The sequence below is a fragment of the Corylus avellana genome, chromosome ca3 (assembly GCF_901000735.1).
Source record: "Corylus avellana chromosome ca3, CavTom2PMs-1.0".
NCBI lineage: Eukaryota > Viridiplantae > Streptophyta > Magnoliopsida > Fagales > Betulaceae > Corylus > Corylus avellana.
The window spans coordinates 25919702-25934353 of NC_081543.1; the positions used below are offsets into that span (position 1 = coordinate 25919702).

Sequence of the window (14652 nt, forward strand, 5' to 3'; positions counted from 1 at the left end):
CACTGTATATATATATGCAACAAGAGAGAGTGTATACCTGAGGAGAGGAGATCGATCAAGATGCAGCTGATTCTAGTGTATGTCAGTCGGAGTTCTACCGAAGGGAGAGAGAGTGACGGACGATGGACGACAGAGATGATTTTGGCTAAGAGAGAGCGAGTGAGAGACTGCTAGGAGGCGGAGGAAAGAGTGAGTGAGAGATAAATCAACAGAGAGTGGACGCCGTGAGGTGAACGCTGCCGGAGAAGAAAAAAAAAGAGAGAGGGAGAGGAAGAGAGAGGTCTACGCGCAGGGAGGGAAAAAAAGAGGGGGAAAGGAAAACAAGGAGAAGAAGAAAGAGGGGGAATTGCCGCGTGGCACACTTACCAAAGTAGTAACTTGCCAAACATGACACGTTACTACACACATGATATTCCTATTAGTGCGATCGAGCTCGAGCAACTTTTGGTAACGCGTAAACTTGACACGTTACAATTTCGTAACGTATCATGTTACCACGTTACAAGTTGGTAACGTGTAAAGATGACACGTTATAATTTTGTGATGTGCGAACTTGACACATTAGCAAAAGATGATGTGTCAGTTTAACACGTTACCAAATTGTAACGTGTTGAAACTAACACGTTACTATAATTCATAGTAACGTGTTAGAGAATTATAGTAATATATTAGAAATTGCCACGTTATGAAATGGATACGTAGCAATAATTAGTGAACAGTTGAAACGTCACTAATGCTGCATTTTTTTTTAGTGATTCCCTTTTTTTTTTTTTTTTTTTTTTTTTTTTTTTTCTTTTCAAAACTCACAGTTTAGTTAAACTCTCTTTGCCTTAATTTAATTGTGTGGGCATGCCTAAAAAATAAATAAAGGCGTTTTTTTTTTTTTTAGAACTTTGTGCCTTTAAAGCATTTATATTCAAGTTGCTCTTTTAATTGTTTTTTATATGATTTAAATAATAACCAAATAGCATAATAGTTATTTTATAACAATAATTATATATTTCATTTCATAAGTACTCTACACTTCAAAAAACTTAATTTTTGCTGACATAAGTTTTCTGACGTGTCAGGTGGTCTGACACGTCAGAAATTCGTCTTGACGAAGCATTTTTTACGTGTTTCAGTCGTTAAAATTATGGGTGTCAGAAACGAAAAATTTTTTAACATGTTAGATTTAATACGTCAGAATTTTCTTACGTGTTAGATTTGACACGTCAGAATTTTTCGACGTGCTAAAAGTGACACATCAAAAAAAATTTCTGACACGTCAAAAATTGACTGACGTGTCAGAAAATGACATGTCAAAAAATTTTCTGACATGTCAATAGAGACACGTTAGAAATTTTCCCGACGTGTCAATAGAGACACGTCAGAAATTTTCCTAACATGTCAATAGGGACACATCAGAAATTTTCCTGATGTGTCAATAGAGACACGTTAGAAAAATTTCTGAAGTATATATTTCCCACACGTTAGAAATTTTTGACGTGTGGGAAATATACACGTAAGAAAATTCTGACGTGTCAGAGACCATGACACGTCAGGAATTTCTGATGTGTCATAACACAACATGTTAGAAAATTTGGTTATTTAAAAAAAAAAAAAAAAAAAATTCCCCCAATATATTTTTTGAATTTTTTCGGGACTGTGCCCGAATTTTGGATTACAATTAACCTAATATACAATTCATCCATTGATCCATGTAAATAATATACAATTTTTCCATCAATCCATGCAAATAACATAAGTCATATCCATTAACATCAATCACAGACTATCCTCCAAAACTAGCTTCAAGACACCAAAAATGACATATATACCAAGTGCGAATGGCCAACCACAAATAACATAATATACACCAATTTAACTATCTCTATTATCATCAAGAAAACTATCACAAATACAATTACATCAACAAAGTAACTTATACACAACAAGTGTGAATGCCCAACCAGACGTTCAATGCTGATCATTGACATCAATAGCTTCCTCTCCATGATGTCTATTACCTGCAAATGATAAAACAAACAATCACCAAACAATATTCACCGATAAGACAATCACCAAACAATGTTCACCAAACAAATGAAATCCACTAGTTGCAAATGATAATACAATCACTGAGCAACGTCACTATGTAAAGTGAAAGAAGCCTGAATATTCATCCAACTCAGTTGTTGATTCTTCCACAGTAAATGATATAACAAAAATAGGTAAAACGTTGAAGTTAGCAAAAAATTCATATAAAATCTGAAAAAAAAAAAAAACAAACAAACAATTAAGTCAATATATATATATATATGGTCACAGAGCAACAATGCTTTTGTTAAATTTATAGACATGAGAAGATGAGCTTCGTTTTTGCCATGGCAATTATGTGAGACATGAGAACTTTTTCTTTTTTCCATTGCAATTATAAAGCTTCCATGCCTTTTTAATGTTAGGGGTTCAATGGAAGAGATGATAAAGAAAAAGGAAAAGCTCCAACGCGCCTGCGAAAGTGAAAGCTTCATCCCTCTCTAGAATTGAGTGCTAGGAAGCTGCAATCCTATAAGGGTGATTTCATATAATTAACTACTAACTCCCGATTATCTAAAACACCATTCCTTTTTCTATTTTATCTAAAAATATATTTCAAAAACACCATATATACTACTCTCTAAATATTTCTCCAATCTAACAATATATGTACTCCTTCTCAATGAGATTGATTTAACATGTAAAGTTAGAATCAAAAGCACAACCAAGATAGAATAAGTATGGAAGAGGAACCACTAACCCCATTTCTGTTTTAATGACCAAATATTTAGCTTAGATTTATTAATTATATAGACTATGCATCTATTTATTACGAAATATTGCAAGGCTAGCCTCCGTTTAAATGTTTAACTAATTAAGTCTCGAATTGGTTATGTACAACTACATGTACTGTTAAGTTAAACTAATATAGATTACAAAACAAGTTTTCTTTTCATATGATAATTAGAAGGTTAATTAGACTATTTAGATCTTAGAAACACACACTTGAATTGCATCTATTCATGGCAATAGGGGCCAAAGAAATTTTATAACTAATGTGAGATCGATTTGTACCGTGATACAATTCATTTTTCTTAAGAGATTGTCTCTAACTTAATTTATGATTTTATAACTTATTATGCTATAACAATATACTTTTACAGCCCCATTCATTTTATTTCAAAAAAATTTGCCAATGGCCTTCCATCTTATAAGATTAATAAAATAGATATATACATACTCTTACATTTTTGATTGACCGATTCAATGTTCAAAGCATATAGATGTAAAACATGGTGGGGTAGTTTTTTACTTAAGGTTAAGTGTCAAATTCCTACATACATGTCAAGTACAACCATGCCCAATCTATGGCTTGTTCAGCATTTCTCTGCTCAAGATTGGATTGTCAAACATACAAAGCTACTCAACCTACTCAACCTAGGTACTTTTACCCCCATGCATTTATATCCATTTATATTTAGAGTTACAAAATTAAGTTTCTAAACAACTGTTCCGGTCCAATATTGATTTGCATGTATTGCTTTGTGCCATGCATTTATATCCATTTATACGCCAATGAATATCTCTAAATAATTATCTCAACCAACAATATTTCATACCAGACCAAATTAAAGCCAACAATTTGAAATATAAATATAATACATCTAGCATTTTGATAATCTTCCAATAATATTTTAATTTGTTGAGGAGATTAACACATAGGAGTTTATATATATTCAAATCATGTTATATTAACTACTTAAAATTATGATATTCATCTAGTGTAGACTTGATCGTTTCATACTCTCACACAATTACATACACTAGATTCTTAATATTCTACAAGGACCATAGTGGTCCATCTCATCATACCAATAAACACTTCAAATGCAAAGCTCTAACCCACATTCACCACCAAACCAACCATAATATATAAACCAAAGTCAACAGGATTTACAACATCATTAATTAATGAGAATGACTACAACATATCAAAACTCTAAATTTAGAAGTTCACATATATATAGGGACAGTTCTAAAACCACATTGATCAGTAAAAAATGTCATTACCTAATCCACTATCGACCGATGATCGTACCATCGCAAAGGGTAGGGAAGCTATGTTTGGTGCGGAGCTCGACCGCATCATTTCCTCGAGCTAGCGAAAACGAGCATCAAACATTGCCTGACGTTCAGCTTCCTGTTGAGCCAACCACGCATTGTTCGCAGCCATCTGCTTTGCTACTTGCTAAGTTACCCACGCATTGTTCTTAGCCAACAAGGCATCTATCTCTTCCTTGTGCTTTGCCCTCTTCGCCTCAAGCGCTCTGTCAAGCGTTTCTTGTGATATCGTGGAGTGCCTGGCGTTTTCTGACCATGCCTATGACGATGTATAGTATGAGTGTATGTACCCCCACACAGGCAAAATATTCGGTCCAGCTTGCCGAACTTTACCAGCATACTCAGGCTTATTTCCAAGCGCCTGTGCGTACGCGTCGTTCGATGCCCACCTGACCGTTCCCTCTATGACGCTAGACGATGTTGCAGGGTCGGTGGGTATAAGCTCCGCCATCCTTTCGTGTATGTTACATTAATTATTGGGCCAGTGGGTCATACAACTGTTAATCACAAATAATTTATCAAATATATAAGCGAAAGAACATATGAAAGGTAAGTAGCATACACATCTCTCCTTCACTATATCATTCGGATATGTACCGTCCTTCGTGTGTGTGCGAATGTAATTCTGTGCACGAGTAGGATGAGTGCCCAGACGTATGGCCTGCCGAAAACATAGGACATACAGATATGTTTAAATATATCAAATGATAACATGTTTACATCTATAAGTATAGGGTAAATTACATACTGACCTCCTTATGTGTCACCCTGGCATAGCTCTTCGATCCGGTGCAATGGGGCGTATTATTCAATGCTCACAAGCTCTTCATTTTCGCCGCATATTCCTACACAGTTAACATTCTTAATATGTTAATACTAACACAATTACAATTAATGACACTACACAAAATGAAGAGTTTAACTCATGACCTACATTATTCTCCCGACTACACCATCTCTCCAATAAGATCTCCAAGTCATTGGCATTGTACGCAAAGAGCGTTTGTTCCCCCACTTTTGCCCGTACAGTGGCCGAGGTATCTTCCTCTGTAATGGCAAGAATTTTTTTAAGCTCGTGCCTCCAAGTCCGCGGCTTGGAGCCCATATCCCAGAATGCTTCATTCTTTACGGCTTTCAAGTTGCACTCGGGCGGAACGAAAAAGTATGCCCCCACAAGTTCAAAATTGATAAATTAAAAAAACCTAAAATATGTGTGTATATGTATATAAATATAAACGCACATATATATGTGCAACTTAGAGCGTATATATACATATATACATTAGGAATGTTTGACATAATATGCAACACATACCATCAAGGCGTCCCAAATATCCTCCTTGGTACGCTGCAGTACCTTCGTCCAATCGTCCGGTATTCGGACATAACTTCCACTCTTTATTACGTCTTCGGTCATTTGTCTAAACCTCATGGCGCTAAAGCTAACGGGCTGCCATTATGCATTGTACTCCAGTATGATCTGTTTGCCGGCGGGGTCTCCCGGCAACCTATGCGAGTCAAGAATGGTAAACACCTCAATAATGGTGTTTTCATCTGAATCGGTACCTAACAAATTAAAAATTACCAATGTAAGTTATTTCGAATTCAATACTAACTACAAGAAAATTAAGACCTATATGCATGACATTCGAGCATATACACTTACTTATGGTCCGGACCTGCCAAGGGCCTAACCAGTCGTCGGGAGCAGGGTCGGTGGGCTGCGGGTCATCCATGGCCCATGTCCCACCAGGAATGTCTTCCTGGGCTTCTGTCTCACTGTCCTCGGGACCTGCTTTGTATTTTTTTAGAATGTTTAAAATTCTATGAAGTTGTAGTTGTAGTTAAATATAATTGATATCGCACCAATATAGTTAGACACTTTCAAAACTTTCAATCTTTCAAACAAACTTTCGGCCGTACTTGCGCTATGCTGGCTGTATAGCCGCTCCACATGTCCCTGAGAATTCTGTCCTAACTGGCTGTATGGCAGATACCCCATCTGTGCCATGTCTGCCCATCCGTATGGATTATGGAGAGGGATCTCCCCATCCATATCACCTGGAAGTACTGGTCGATATCCGTCCTGCATCCCTAGAAGCTGAGCAACATCTTGTTGCTCGCTGTCATCAAGGTGGTCTAACAGAGACCTATGCAACATAGACTGCCGCACTAAAGACGAGCCCCTGCGTGCTCTTGTCTTCCCCCTAGTACTCATGGTAACCTGCGAAAAACTCCACAAACCCAATTAATTACGTATATAATGTATGAAATATTCACTATCTTATGCATGCATGACTTACATATTAAAAATAAGATATATACCAGATTTTACCCAATGCATAACTTAATTAAGTGTGTTGATGTAATGTGCATATAGTGAACAACTACCAATCAAAACACACACACACACACACACACACACACACATATATATATATATATATATATATATATATATATATATATATATATATATATATATATATGCATTTGTTATATATGGGGACCTGAAAATTAAACAAAACTAGGTTAGGTATTTAATTAACAAATATATCAAGTATTCATGGATATTAATTTGTTATATAAGGGGATAGTACCAAAGTGTGTATTTATAACACTTATATATATAATTAATCTTGAAAAACCAAAAAATAAATAAATAAATACTCTATCCAAATTTAAGCATTTTGTTTTGTGGAGACCCTAAACAAAATAATTCTAGCTAGGTTATTTTATAAGGTTTTTCAATAACATCTACCGAGCTAGGTTCGTTATGGGGACCCTAAATACAATAAATCTAGGTTAAATGTCACTCTTTGGCATTAGTATGTGATGACATGCATGGGTCATACAACTCTTTTGTTTGGTTTATTTATATATTTATTTTTTATATGATATATATAAAGGTTAAAAAATTTTGAGTGTCTTGCAAATATTGTAAATGGTTTCTTAATATTTTTTGGTGGGATGTTTCTTGGGTTATTGACACATTAGATTAATTTCTTTTATATTAATCACAATTTTAAGAAAATTCTAATTCGTTTTTAGGTAATATTAATTTTAATGTGTTATATTTCAACTTGAAAAATCTAAGTTCCTCAAACCAAAAGTTTAATCCTTTTTGGATGGTTTTTTTTGTTTGAAAAAATATGTTATGTGGGATGGAATTAAGTAAAAATCGTATTGAATATATTTTGCATGTGTTTTAGGTTATGTGTTTAATTATGATTAGATTTGTTTTAAAAACTCAAAACAAAAGTGTGAAAGAAAAAAATAGTCTCAAAAACAAAGTCATGACTTTTACTTATTCATTTGGAGTCTCTCTAAGTTTGACAAGGTTTGCACTTTTGCCAACTCTTTTTCCCGTTAAATCCATGGAATTCGGATTGAATCCTCGCGTTGTGCGAATTTATAACTTACAAATTAATAAGGGATCAATGTATGTTTATGATGTTTCAATATTAATCATTTCTTTCAATATTAAGACTCATTATATTTTAATATTAATTAAACAAAGTCTTAAATTAAATCTCTATAATTATCACCACGTATTACACGTACTTAGAAGGTCAAATGATTGAAAAGGAATGATTAAAATTGACATAATGTTCTATAAATTCCTCACTAATAAGCCAACCTTTTCAAGTAAACAAAAAAAAAAAAACTAGAAGCCACATTTAAAAAACTATTATATTTTGGAACAAAAACCTAGCTAGCATGAGAAACATCATTTTGCATGGATGTGCATATACAACGTACAATAAGTAATAGATATACAAAAAAAAAAAAAAAAAAAAAAAAAAATCACCTAAATTAAATGCTCACAAATAGAACATCCAATGCCTTAATAAACAATCATGCGGATTAATGACAAAATAAAACAAAACAATATATATATATATATATGCTGGAGAGATGATATTGCCAGAAAAGCTAAGGTGGGAGAACTGCCAGAGACGGCGACGGCAACGAACGGGAGTTGGCCCGCTAGAGATGAGAGTGAGCTTGAGAGAGAGTGTGGTAGCTGCTGTTCCAAGTTGAGAGATAGAGCTGAGAGAGAGAAAGATCGGGACATGAGGGAGCTAAGGAAGAGTGAGGGAGAGACGGATCGGAGTTGAGGGAGGATAAGAAAAGAAAGAAAAATGGGGGAGGGAGGGGTTCTGGTCTGGGTAGGAGAGGAGAAAAAGTGGGGAGGGAGAGAGGGAAAAAACCAAGAAAAAAGTGCAGCGTGGCCTCGCGATGGGACGGCTAGTAGGCGCTGGCCTTCCCAAGGCACGGTTCCTAACGTGCCACGTAAGGCACGTCAGGAATTTCATGTGGCACGTCAAAATAAATTTTCTGACGTGCTGCATGTGGCACGTCAGAAATTGCTGACATGCCACATGTGGCACGTTAGGATCCATGCAAATATTTATTAATTGGCTTCCATTAAATATCTTTTTGGTTAATTTATTAATGTTAAGTCTCAAACTTAATTTGTTAACAGAATATAATCAATTTATCTATTTCTTAATTTGCAGAAGTACTTCAAATTTGCCGGAAGATTAAAATTAACTCTATCTATATATAGGAGTCGATCTCCAAATGACGCCTTGATATATATTAATCTTAACCCAAATATCATGGTTCTATTAATTACTTGATGTTCGATTCCATCACATGTGAAACTCCAACGCTTGTTGAATGTATATAAGAACATAAAATTAAAACACAAGTCAAACAAAATGCATCGTTCAATACTTCAATGGAAGATATTAATTCACTCAATAAGTAAGATGTGATTAACCCACACTGATCTAATTCGAAATAAAAATTTATTAACGTGCATGGTTCAAACCTAAAGGATATATAACATTTTCCTCATTCATTTGGAATCTCACTAAAATAATTAAATTAACATTATTCATATTGAAGTTTTGACATATATATATAACAGAAAAATATCAAATTCTTATCGTGCCTGTATTATATATAACTGTTTGTTGTACACTAAGACATCTTTGTAAAATGGTCCAAATGATTGACAAAAGAAGAAGAAGAAGAAGAAGAAGACGAGGAAGCTAGAAAGAATTGAAGAAGAAAACCTAGTAGTAGATGCAACGACAATTTCATTTCATGTTTCTTTGTTTTATCTTTAAATAAATTGTGTTTTTTTGTTAAAAAAAAGACATAGAGCATTCAACAGATTTTTTATTTTTTATTTAAGTTCTAAACTAAGCGAATGGAGAATAATAAATCAAAGAAATCCAGATCGGAAGGCCAAGAGTAGCAATAGAGTTATTTAATAAAGATCTGGAAAGATTTTGAGTCTCATCTTTATTTAAAATTCTTCCTAATAAAAAACAAAAATTAGATGAAATATATATAATATAAAACAAACATGATATAAAACAAAAAAAACAAAAAAACAAAAAAATAGTTAAAAGAAATTCTGACGTGCCACATATGGCACGTCAGAAATTTTCTAACGCACCACATATGGCAAGTCAAAACTTTCTGCCTTTGGCACGTCAGAATTTCTTTTAATTATTTTTGGCATGTCAGAATTTCTTTTAACTTTTCTTTTTTTTTTGGTCAGCAAATTCAAAATAATTAATAAGGTGATCATGATGAAAATTATTAACAACAGTAAATAAGATTAATGAAGATATATTAATTCACTCAATAAGCAAGATGTATGTGGTTAACCCACACTAATCTGATACTAAATGAAAATTTATTAACGTGCATGGTTCAAACCTAATGGATATATAACATTTTCCTCGTTCATTTGGAATCTCATTAAAATAATTAAATTAACATTATTCATATTGAAGTTTTGACATATATATATAGGAAAATATCAAATTCTCCTTGTGTCCGTATTATATAACACTGTTTGTTATACACTAAAACAGCTTTGTAAAATGGTCCGATTGATTGACAAGAAGAAGACGAGGAAGAAAGAATTGAAGAAGAAAACCTAGTAGATGCAACGACAATTTCATTTCATGATTCTTTGTTTTATTTGCAAATAAATATTGTTTTTTTTGTGAAAAAAAAAAGAAAAAGAAAAAGACATAGAGCAGAAAACAGATTTTTTTAAAAATTTTATTTATTTATTTATTTAATTTCTATACTAATCGAATGGAGAATAATAAATCAAAGAAATTCGAATTGGACAGCCCAAAGCAGCAACAGTGTTATTTAATAAAGATCTGGAAAGATTTTGAGTCTCATTTTCATTTAAAATCCTTCCTAATAAAAAACAAAAATTAGATGAAATATATATAATACAAAATAAACATGATATAAAAAATTAAAAAATAACAATAATTTCTTGACGTGTCAAATTAACATGTCAATAAATTTTGACGTGTCTAATTTTAGCACGTCAATAAATATTTAAATATTAAGTTATTTAAATCAAATTTTAAAATTTAAATTGAATTTAAATTTCTTGACGTGTCAAATATTGATACGTTAGGAAATACTGACGTATTGAATGTAACATGTCAATAAATATTGACATATCACATACAACACGTCAATAAAAAATTTGTTGGCGACATTTATTGACGTGGCAAAACTTGGATATTGTTTGCCACATTAATTGTAGTGCTATTATGTATACCAAACGTACCCTTAAAATTTTTGGGGCATACGGGTACTCATCAATTTGAAAAAGTCCTTTGAATCAGCGGTTTTTATTTTTTAACTTCCCTTGGCTTTGCGCGCCAATCACAAATTTCAAATTTCTCCGCGAGCACGTACGGTCCGCTCCACAAAATGGAAGATCTACGTGAATCCTCGATGCGGTTCTTCTCCGATCAAAACCTTTGCTACGCCGATATCGTCTCTCCTTCTGAGGTAACAATTTCTTCATCATCATCATTGCTCATTCTGTTTGGTTTGGTCCAAATTCGAAATTTTTTGGTTCAGGTTCGAGCGAGAATCGAAGTGACGGTGCTGAATTTCCTCAGAATCTTGACCGCTCCTGCTCCTGCAATTTCCGATCTGTCTCTGGTACTTCTATCAATCATTCAATATTTGACTTCATTGTGCTGCTTGATTAGCATCCTTTGCTTGGTTGCTGTGAAACCTCAGGAAAGGAGAGAGGAAAATTGAATTTAGGAAATGTTTAGGTTTTCATTTCTCGGTGCACTTTCTCAGCAACCAAACGGACATTAAGTTGAAATTTTTCTGTCAATTATTTGACAGATCAGTAGAGACTCGAGCAATAGCCGAGTGAGTGAAGGGCTGTTGACTCAAGTGTCATGGATTTTCCTCTCTCACTCGTTTTGCACAAGGTCTTTGATGAGAGCCAATACCGCTAAAGCCTTCATTCGAGGTATTAATTTCAATCGAATAATATCTTTCGCTTCTTGCTCTACAATAATGAGCTCGAAGATTATAATGTCATTTTTGTTTTCATTTTTCTACGTGATAGTGTGGAAGGTGATGGAGATGTGCTTTCGGATTCTGGTGCAAGAAAAACGCGTCACGCAGAGGGAGCTCTTCTACAAATTGCTTTGTGATTCGCCGGATTATTTTACCTCTCAATTGCAGGTTAACAGAACAATCCAAGGTTAATTGTTTGTGATTTTCTGACATTTTATGAATCACGATCCTCTAGATTTTATAAAATAATTTTATATTAGAGTTCCTAAAATGTTAACAATTATTTTTAAATTAGATTATTCGGTTTTATGTTTTCACAGTATTTATCTTTTTTTTAAAAGACTCTTAATTTTTTTCGTAATTCATTTCATTTACATACTTATAATTTAGCTGTTTCTAAGTTACTTAGTAAATGTGTAACAGATGTTGTAGCATTGCTTCGGTGCAGCCGATTTAGTCTTGGAATCATGGCATCCAGCCGAGGACTTGTTGCCGGGCGCTTGTTGCTGCAGGCACGTTAATTATCCAATTTTCGTCTTAGTTTTATTAATTGTAGTGAAAAGATGCCCCATGTTTGAAATCAATCCAACAAATTAACTTGCCGTTTTCTTTGTTATCTGGGTTTTTTTTTTTTTTTTATTTATTCAATTTGTTATCTGGGGTTGAATTGCTTAGCTTTTTTTTTTTGGATGAATTGCTTAGCTTTAAACCTTCAGCTTGAGCAGCGAGCTTGTGTTATTTATCATATAAAGACTCTTAGAGAATTATTAATTCTTGTATACTATCAATGCATTGTTTCAACAATGCATTGATACTTGGTCACTACTTTAGGGTGCCCGAATAATTGCTAGCAATGCGAATCTCACTTATTTCAGACAGCTTTTATATGGTCAGGAAATGAGCTGAGCATATGGGCCCTGCTGCCCTCCACTCTATGAATTCGGGCATCTAAGTGCAGCAAATCCTCTTCTTGATAGCGTAGACGACCAGTTTTTAAGTTTGTTTAACTCTTCTAAGTCATTTTGCCCAATGCTAGCAACTCATGCATATAGATTGGTCACTGAAAGTGTTCTAGACTCATGAGTCGTGACCTCAGATGAAAAGTTGTTTAGCAGATCATATTAGCAAATGTTTGTGGCTGTTTTTACCTTAATTGGCCATGATTTGATACTGCTTTCTTTTGCTTTGCGATGAAAAAACGCATACAATATGTAACTTATTTTCCAGTTCCATCTCTTTGTAAAATGCATAGGAGCCAAATCAAGAGGTTGTGGATTGTTCTGCATGTGGATCATCTGGGCATCCTATTTCTGGTGACCTGAGTTTGCTAGAGAAGTTGGTTTTGAAGACAGATGCACGGTACATCATTGTAGTGGAAAAGGTAGTAGTTTCTTTGCTCATATTCTCAAGCAACACCTTCTGATGGCTCTTTCTATTTTCCATGCGACACTTAATATGTTGGGTACTTGCATTGTATAGCACGCAATATTCCAGCGGTTGGCAGAGGATTGCATATTCAATCAAATTCCAAGCATTCTTATCACGGCCAGAGGGTACCCAGATATTGCCACAAGGTAAGTTTTGAACATGTCACTCCACTGGAGCTTAAGCTCCAATAGCTAGGCGCTTCTTTCCTAAAATCTTCCATTGTTGCTTCATTATGGATTGGTCTCAACCTTAATTATGAGGTCTGACATAGGTTTCTTCTTCACCGATTGAGCCGGGCTTTTCCACACTTGCCGATTTTAGCACTGGTTGATTGGTATGGGCAAACTTTTCTCTTTGCCACCTCAAGAGTTACTTGTTAGCACTCAATTGTAACTTCCAGAAACAACTTTAAAGGAATCCAGCCGGATTAGCTATACTTTGCACCTTCAAATATGGAAGCATAGGGATGGGCCTGGAGGCATACAGATACGGTAATTTCTTGTTATATCATATGCTAAATTGCACCTACTTTCTCCTTTAGTAAAGTGTAAAATGTAAATGCCAAATGCATTTAGCTTGCAATGTGAAATGGATGGGACTTCGAGGAGATGATTTACAGCTGATATCTGAACAATCTATGGTTCCATTGAAGCAGCGGGACCTGCAAATTGCTAAAAGCTTGATGTCCTCAGAAATCTTACAGGTAAACTACCCAGCACCACACAACTTAGGCCCTTTTCATTTTTCCCTAACAACGTCCAAGAAGGTTGAGCCTATCTTCTGGAAAATTGTTAATATAGTACAAACTGGTATTTGGCAGGAGACCTATAGAGAAGAGCTGGCAGTGATGGTTGAACGTGGCCAGAGAGTAGAAATCGAAGCTCTGTACTTCCATGGGTACGATTATTTGGGGAAGTACATAGCAAAGAAAATTGTTCAAGCCAATTACATCTAATAATGGTCCCAAATGGGTATCTATACGAAGAAGATTGCTCAAGGAGATGGAGACAGGCAAATTGCTAGTAAGATAGAAATATGTGAGAACATAGCTATCATGTACATGTAATCAGCAGTAGGTTGCAAAGTATCAGTGTATAAGATACGCTAGATACATTTTACTTAAAATGTAGAGAATCCAATTCATGTTGGAGAAAACTGACATAGAATTTACCCCATCAAAATGACTGGTTAAAACTACTGTTCAAAACTAATATTGTTGTAGGTTCATTATCTTGCCCACAGTAAGCTTTACCCATAGATGTCCAGTCACCTGTTGCACCCAACACATTTCAAGGAGGGCCAAATACATCTAAATTTGAGTGGCATTTCACCCTTACTACAACTCATCCGCTGATTCTTCAATATTAATTGGTTTAGATCTTCACTTCAAGCTTCATCCTAAACATGGATATATCACTCAAGTTTGGGTCCATAGGCAGTAACAATTGCCCTATAAAAACTTCCTTTCGCTATAGCTTTGATAGATTCCCTAAACCAAGTCACTACCTATAAGTTGCTGGCTCATTCTTCAGCAAGAATGAGCCCCAAGCTCCTCCCACTAATTCGGGGCTTGTGGTTTCATGTTCTATTTTACTCCCTGACAAGAGTTTCTAAGGTCTCCTCAAATTTCCTCCTGCCACAGCTAGGGAAATGGCGAAAAGCTAACTTAAAATGTCATCTAGTCAGTTCGCATACATAAAG

General features: G+C 34.7%; 1 protein-coding gene across 1 annotated transcript; it reads left to right on the forward strand.

The window, feature by feature from the left end:
* The first annotated feature begins 10911 nt into the window (after positions 1-10911).
* On the forward strand, positions 10912-14116 carry LOC132176401 (meiotic recombination protein SPO11-2). Its single transcript, XM_059588594.1, has 10 exons — positions 10912-10992; positions 11065-11148; positions 11344-11473; positions 11573-11710; positions 11947-12035; positions 12776-12904; positions 13003-13097; positions 13223-13285; positions 13366-13442; positions 13527-14116. Exons 1-10 carry the CDS (start codon positions 10912-10914, stop codon positions 13904-13906), a joined length of 1266 nt encoding a protein of 421 aa, XP_059444577.1. The 3' UTR covers positions 13907-14116.
* Positions 14117-14652: the final 536 nt, after the last annotated feature.

What these genes read in the sequence shown, in the direction of transcription:
- LOC132176401 (XM_059588594.1), top strand. Translation starts at nt 10,912, where the DNA reads ATGGAAGATCTACGTGAATCCTCGATGCGGTTCTTCTCCGATCAAAAC. An exon ending in ATATCGTCTCTCCTTCTGAG is followed by an intron (nt 10,993 to 11,064) that starts GTAACAATTTCT and finishes TTTTTGGTTCAG; the next exon opens with GTTCGAGCGAGAATCGAAGT. An exon ending in GGTTAACAGAACAATCCAAG is followed by an intron (nt 11,711 to 11,946) that starts GTTAATTGTTTG and finishes AATGTGTAACAG; the next exon opens with ATGTTGTAGCATTGCTTCGG.